The following is an 8,068-nucleotide window of genomic DNA, read 5'->3' on the forward strand; positions in this document are numbered from 1 at the left end:
CTCAGTGTCCTTTTTGCCATCTGAGGATCATCCAGAGAAGGCTTCCATTGGACTGAGTACTCTCCATTTTAAGTAATTATATTTCTTTTTCTTTTCTTTTCTTTTCTTTCTTTTTTTTTTTTCTTTTGAGGCTGAATCTTGCTTTGTCACCCAGGCTGTAGTGCAGTGGCATGATCCCGGCACACTGCAACCTCTGCTTCCCAGGTTCAAGCGATTCTCCTGCCTCAGCCTCCCTAGTAGCTGGGATTACAGGCTGGAATTTACAACATAAATCTAAATATTGATCCACAATAATATGTAAGACAGAGGATAAGTTATTTAAAGTGTTCTAACATCTGTGATTGTTCAGAGAAAGAAATATTCTGTTTAACTTTGGTCTTCAAGTTACTTAAGCATATCAAAATTTTAAGGATACTGACTAAAAGAACAGGATAGGCCAGGCATGGTGGCTTAGGCCTGTATTCCCAGCACTTTGGGAGGCCAAGGCGGGCAGATAGATCACTTGAGGCCAGGAGTTCGGGACCAGCCTGGCCAACATAATGAAGCCCCATCTGTACTAAAAATACAAAAAAATTAGCCCACAAGCCTGTAATCCCAGCTAGTCGGGAGGCTGAGGCAGGACAGTCTCTTGAACCAGGGAGCTGGCAGTTGCAGTGAGCTGAGATCATGCCACTGTACTCCAGTCTGGGCAACAGACCAAGACTGTCTCAAAAAAATGAATAAATAAAAAAGAGAATAGGATAGAGTGAAAACTTCCAAAATAATAGGACAATCAAACTTAAAAATACAATCAACCAAAAAGAAAATTGAAAAAGAAAATAAAGCACAGAAAAGGCAGATCAAATAGAAAGTAGAAACTATAATGCCAGAAAGCGATTCCTCAAGGATCTAGAACAAGAGGTACTATTTGACTCAGCAATCCCATTACTGGTATATGCCCAAAGGATTATAAATCATTCTACATTTCACATGGTAGACAGACTTAGGTGAGATTCTTAGCAAGGTAGAATGAAGAGTAAAGAGGTTTGTTTATTTCACAAGGGTTTATTGAAGGCCTACGATGAGTTAAATGCTGTAGGAAATACCCAGTGATTTTCGTGGAGGTTCCCTGCCTTCTCTTAACAAGTTGTCAATTAACCTGTTTACTGGAAATTGCTAAGTTAATGAACACACGGGATACATTCTTTGGATGAGCAGACATTGGTTGGGCGAAGGAGGAAGAGGAGAGCAGTTTAGACAGAGACCTGCTTATGCACTGTAGTGTCTAAAAGAGCTTGTTGTGTTCACTGTGCTACAATATAGGGGACGGCTGGTTGCGGTGGCTCACTCCTGTAATCCTATCGCTTTGGGAGGCCAAGGCGGGTGGACCACCTGAGGTCAGGAGTTCAAGACAAGCCTGGCCAACATGGTGAAACCCCATCTCTACTAAAAACACAAGAATTAGCTGGGTGTGATGGTGGGTGCCTGTAATCCCAGCTACTTGGGAGGCTGAGACAGGAGAATCGCTTGAACCTGGGAGGCGGAGGCTGCAGTGAGCTGAGATCATGCCATTGCACTCTAGCCTGGGCGACAGGGTGAGCACTCTCAAATAATAATAATAATAAATAATAATATAATAATAATATAGGGGATTTGATAAAGGGAAAGGATTAGAGAGATTCTGAAAAGAAGGTAGTTTTGGGCCCAGTGATGACTAGATTTTAAATTTCATATAGTAGGAAGTGGGGCACTAGTAAACTTTTAAGCAGAAAAATTATTTGACCAGATTTGTGATTTCAAAAATAGCTCTGGTAATAGAGTGGAGGATGGCTTGGAGCAGGAAATAAGGGGAGATAAAACCATTATTATAAAACTCTTAAAGCTAGTACAGCAAGAACTTTGACGGTCTTTGCTAAGACAGCAGCTGGCAGCTTCAATTTGGAGTAGGATATCAAAGGCAACCGTGTATAAGGAATAGTTATGTCACTGGTACCCAATTTCTGAGATGATTTTGACTTAAACATTGTGTATTTTCCAGCATACGGTTGGTTTTTCTAATTCTGTGGGAAATTATGTTGCTTTCACTTTGTTTTTTTGCTCATTGCCCAGGCTGGAGTGCAATGCTGCAATCTCAGCTCACTGCAACCTCCACCTCCCGGGTTCAAGTGATTCTCCTGCCTCAGCCTGCTGAGTAGCTGGGTTTATAGGCGCCCACCATGATGCCTGCCTAATTTTTTGTATTTTTAGTAGAGACAGGGTTTCACCATGTTGGCCAGGCTTGTCTCCAACTCCTGACCTCAAGTGATCCGCCTGCCTCTGCTTCCCAAAGTGCTGGGATTACAGGCATGAGCCACCCCACCCGGCCATGCTTTCAGTTTTCAAGAAAGAAGACACCATTGTTGCCAAAGATTTTGGTAATTTGAGAGATACAATGTATGTTTTCTCCATGTGGATCCTAGTATAATTAGATAGTAAGGATCTGTTGAATTTGAAGTATCTATCCAGAAGTATTTTGGGTACATGTTTAAGGATTGTAAAACAGTGTTTTTATTTCTGGATATAATAAATGTATTTGTTAATATAATAAACGAATAGATTAGACCCATAAACTATTTACGGTGTTGAGTCATTTCCCACAGTTAAAATCAGGATGAAAATATATAGCTGAATAGTTGCTTTGTTTCTTATAACACTTCTTTAGTACAGAACCTGCTAAGGCCATCAAGCCTATTGGTCGGAAGTCAGTCCATCAGATTTGCTCTGGGCCGGTGGTACTGAGTCTAAGCACTGCGGTGAAGGAGTTAGTAGAAAACAGTCTGGATGCTGGTGCCACTAATATTGGTAAGTTTGGGAGAGTTTTAAGCCACAAGAAATGATCAGTGAATGTTGTTGTAGTCAAGAAACATTTGTTATTGAAAGAAGACTATCAGGTGTTGATGTAGTAATAAGTTATTTTTAAGTTAAAGTTAGCACCTATTATGTGCCTAGTACTTAGCTAGGTAGTAATAATAATAACAGCTTTTATTGTGTTCTTATGGTGTGCCAGGAAGGTTTTATGCTAAGAATTACACAGAAATATCTCATGTAATTTGCAGAATAGCTGAGCATGGTGTCTCACACATGTAATCCTAGCCCTTTGAGAGGCCAAGGTTGGGGAGATTGCTTGAGTCCAAGAGTTCCAGACCCACCTGGCCAACATGGTGAGACCTCATCTCTATTAAAAACTAAAGTAGGCCAGACATGGTGGCTCACGCCTGTAATCCCAGCACTTTGGGAGGCCAAGGCGAGTGGATACCTGAGGTCAGGATTTCGAGAACAGCCTGTCCAAAATGGTGAAACTCTGTCTCTACTAAAAATACAAAAATTAGGCAGACCTGGTGGCAGAAGCCTGTAATCTCAGCTACTTGGGAGGCTGAGGCACGAGAATTGCTTGAACCCGGGAGGCGGAGGTTGCAGTGAGCCGATATCATGCCACTGCACACCAGCCTGGGGACAGAGCAAGACTCTGTCTCAAATAAAATAAAATAAAAAAAAAATAGGCCTGGAGTAATGGCTCACATCTGTAATCCCAGCACTTTGGGAGGCTGAGGGGGGGGCTGATCATTTGAGGTCAGGAGTTCGAGACCAGCCTAACCAACATGGTAAAACCCTGTCTCTACTAAAAATACAAAAATTAGCCAGATGTGGTGGTGCATGGCTGTAATCTGAGCTCCTCAGGAGGCTGAAGGAGAATTGCTTGAACCTTGGAGGTGGAGGTTGCAGTGAGCCAAGATCAGATCGTGCTGCTGCATTCCAGCTTTGGTGACGAGCAAAACTCCATCTCAAAAAAAAAAATAACAAAATTAAAACAAATAAAAAATTATTAATCTGCCAAATAACTTTGTGAGATAGAACTTATCTCCATTTTACAGATGAGGAAATTAAGGAACAGGAAATTTCTTTTTTTGAGATTATAAAGCTAATAAAATAGGATCCAGGAAGTCTAATTCCAGAACCAGTTCTCTTTTCTTTTCTTCTTTTTTTTTTTTTTTTTTTTTTTTTTGAGATGGAGTTTTGCTCTCGTTGCCCAGGTTGTAGTGCAATGGTACGATCTTGGCTCACCGCAACCTCTGCCTCCTGGGTTCAAGCGATTCTCCTGCCTCAGCCTTATGAGTAGCTGGGATTACAGGCATGCGCCACCACGCCTAGCTAATTTTGTATTTTTAATAGAGACAGGGTTTCTCCACGTTGGTCAGGCTAGTCTTCAGGTGGTCCGCTCACTTTGGCCTCCCAAAGTGCTGGGATTACAGGCATGAACCACCGCATCCGGCCCCCGTTCTCCTTACTGGGTATGTTAAAATTATTTCTTTCAAAAGAAAAGGCTGGTCAAAGTGCAACGGTGTTACCGACTACTTGATCACAACCAGTTACAGATTTTTTGTTCCTTCTCCACTCCAACTGCTTCACTTGACTAGCCTAGGAAAAAAAAAAAGAGAAAAGAAAACGCTAAACTTTTCAATCTGGGCTGGTAAATACCCAGGAAGGACTTTATAAAAATTAAATACACAAAATGACACTAGTACGTTTAACTAAAGGTATAGTTATGACTCTTAAATTTGCATATGTTATAAATAATATCAATATAAACACTTATAGCATGGGTCCATTTTTAATAACTAAATATTTTAAACTTTCTAGATCTAAAGCTTAAGGATTATGGAGTGCATCTCACTGAAGTTTCAGACAATGGATGTAGGGAAAAAGAAGAAAACTTCGAAGGCTTAAGTAAGTTGACTTTTTCTAATCCTATTATAAAATAATTGGCCCACATGGCTCAGAATTTTGAGTAAAACTGTCTTGGGAAAAGCAGAAACAGTTTTTTAAAGCCAGTTACTAGATATCATGTATATTCGTTGTTATAGCACTTGAGGTATCTTAGTCCTTACTTTACACTCTCTTTCAGCTCTGAAACATCACACATGTAAGATTCAAGAGTTTGCCGACCTAACTCAGGTTGAAACTTTCGGCTTTCAGGCGGAAGCTCTGAGCTCACTTTGTGCACCGAGGTGAAACAATATTTTTATCCATTGACTTGACCCCTTAGAAAAACCTCTCTGAAAATTAGTTGGAATCATTATTTACAATTTTCTATCTCAGTATCTCAACTTGTAACTTCTGAATTCTGTTTTGTCTCACTGCCAATCTAAGTCATAGTACTTCTGAAATGTGAGCAATAAATGAATGAAATGAAGCAAATAGTATTGTTAAAAAAAGATTACCCTTATTAAAACAGTAACTTCTCAATTTTAACATAACATGTAGATAATAAATGATAGTTACCATTGGTTTTCACTATCAAATTTTAGGGAAACATTTCACCAAAGCACTATTTAATTATAGCACAGATACAAAATTTTTATAATTATATATATATGTTTTAGACAGTGTCTCACTCTGTCCCCCAGGCTGGAGTGCAGTGGCACAGTCTCAGCTCATCACAATCTCTGCCTCCCAGGTTCAAGTGATTCTCGTGCCACAGCCTCCTGAAGAGCTGGGACTATAGCGTGCACCACCACTCATGGCTAATTTTTGTATTTTTAGTAGAGGTGGGGTTTTGCCATGTTGCCCAGGCTGGTCTGGAACTCCTGACCTCAAGCGATCTGCCCTCCTCGGCCTCCCAAAATGCTGGAATTACAGGCATGAGCCACCGTACCCTGCCCTACGTATACATTTTAATTATAGTATCTTTTGGATTCTTTAAAATTTTTTTTAAAACCTTTTAAAAATTCTTTTAAAAAATTTTGTTTGAAGAGTAATAACAAAACAAATCTCTATTTGTGAATAAATCTTGAGATTATTTATGGTTTTACAGTTCAACCTGAAAATGAAATCAAAGCTTTTTTCAAAACAAAACATGTTTAGTGCTCTCTGTCTCACTGTCTTTTAGATGCCAAACCTTAGATATTATGATGACTCCTCAACCATTTAGATCTTGGTTATCTCAGGGATCATCAGCTTTTTAAGAAAGTTTTGAGAGAAAAGCAAGTGAAGAAAAGCTTAGTCAGTGCCCAACATCATGGGTCTCTCACTGAACACACCATGCCTGCCTGGTATTCTCTCACAGTGATGTCACCATTTCTATCTGCCACGCATTGGCAAAGGTTGGGGCTCGACTGGTGTTTGATCACAATGGGAAAATCATCCAGAAAACCCCCTACCCCCGCCCCAGAGGGACCACAGTCAGCGTGAAGCAGTTACTTTCTACGCTACCTATGCGCCATAAGGAATTTCAAAGGAATGTTAAGAAGGTACAGTAATTTAATCCTGGTTTTCAAGAGTATTGGTTAATGCACATGAGCAAAAGATTTACTAAAGATGTTTATTCTTCAGTTGATTCTCTTCCCATAATTTATTGAGAAATGCTTTATTTGCATTTCTCATTAAAGACTTAACATTAAAGACTTAAGTTTAACGTGATTTACTTTTTTGTTTTCATCACATAGTGTTTATTAGGACTGGGCAACATGGTGAGACCCTGCCTCTATGAAAACTTACAAAAAAGATTGACCGGGCATGGTGGCATGCACCTGTAGTTCCAGCTACTTGGGAAGCTGAAGTGGGAGGATCACTTGAGCCCAGGAACTTGAGGCTGCAGTGAGCTATGATTGTGCCACTGTATTTCAGACTGGGAGACACAGTGAGATCCTGTCTGGAAAAATATATATATATATATATACACGTATATATATATATAATATACATATATATTATATACATATATATAATATATAAAATACATATAGTAATATATATTATATATATAATTTTTTATTTTTATCTTTTTTTGAGATGGAGTCTCACTTTGGCGCCCTGGCTGGAGTGCAGTGGCACAATCTCAATTTACTGCAACCTCCATCTCCCGAGTTCAAGCGGTTCTCTTGCCTCAGCCTTCTGAGTAGCTGGGATTACAGGCGCACACCACCACACCCAGCTTATTTTTGTATTTTAAGCAGAGACGGGGTTTCACCATGTTGTCCAGGCTGGCCAGGCTGGTCTCGAATTCCTGACCTCAGGTAATGCATGCCCACCTTGGCCTCTCAAAGTGCTGGGATTACAGGCGTGAGCCACCATGCCCGGCCTTACGTACTTTATATTTTCATGGGAATATTTCTCCTGGTTTTCTGATAAATGAGTTACTGGAACCCTTATGAATTTGAATGCAAATGAAACAGCTAAATGTTATGTAATTGTTGTGTTTAAAAACCAGATTATAAAACTATCTGTATTATATGATTCCAGTTTTATAAAAACAAAACAATGGCCTAAATGTGTATAGTATAAAGGCTGGAAGAGTCAGCACTTTCATGTTCTCAGCGGTTATCCTTGGGTGTGAGATCTCATGCACTTTTTGCTGTCTTCTTTGTGCCTTTCCATTTTGTATGTGTTTTTCATAATCTAATTAAAGTTATGTAAACATATGCAGCTAAAAATTTTTTTTACTTGTAAATCATTTGGTGCTAATTTTAACATTGTGTTTTTTAGACAGAGTCTTCTCACTCTGTCTCTCAGGCTGGAGTGCAGTGGTGTGATCTTGGCTCACTGCAACCTCCACCTCCTGGGTTCAAGTGATTCTCCTGCCTCAGCCTCCCAAGTAGCTGGGATTATAGGTGTGTGTCACCACGCCCAGCTAATTTTTGTATTTTTCATAGAGGTAGGGTTTCGCCACGTTGGCCAGGCTGGTCTTTCATCCCTGACCTCAAGTGATCTGCCTTCCTCAGCCTCCCAAAGTGCTGGAATTACAGGCATGAGCCACCACGCCCAGCCTTTTTTAAAAAACTTTTTTGTAAGTCAGCTAGCAAGAACACAGGGGGAAATACTCAAATCTCCCTTACACAGCTGGGGGCTATGTCAGGTTTTATAAGCATAGGGTAATGAGGTGTGATTTGATTGGATCTTGCAATAAAGTAATGCTGGGAGGTGTGATCTGACTGGATCCTGCCATGGGGTGACATCAAAACTCAATCTGATTGGATCCTGGCTCTGCTATGGGGTGTCCGTTTCTTAAATGGGTCCCAGCTCTTCAGGCTGAGCTCTTAGGTTCCACTCCGTG

At 40.2% G+C, this 8,068-nt stretch overlaps 1 protein-coding gene across 1 annotated transcript; it reads left to right on the plus strand.

Annotated features, from left to right (window-relative positions):
- Positions 1-2,344: 2,344 nt before the first annotated feature.
- Positions 2,345-6,266, plus strand: LOC100587917 (putative postmeiotic segregation increased 2-like protein 2; the record flags this gene model as incomplete). Its single annotated transcript, XM_030808559.1, has 5 exons — positions 2,345-2,412; positions 2,681-2,820; positions 4,657-4,743; positions 4,922-5,024; positions 6,083-6,266. Coding segments are annotated over exons 1-5 (582 nt in total), but the record flags the coding sequence as incomplete, so codon positions are not given.
- Between the last annotated feature and the right edge of the window lie 1,802 nt (positions 6,267-8,068).

This window comes from Nomascus leucogenys, unplaced genomic scaffold (assembly GCF_006542625.1).
Source record: "Nomascus leucogenys isolate Asia unplaced genomic scaffold, Asia_NLE_v1 Super-Scaffold_3068, whole genome shotgun sequence".
Lineage (NCBI taxonomy): Eukaryota > Metazoa > Chordata > Mammalia > Primates > Hylobatidae > Nomascus > Nomascus leucogenys.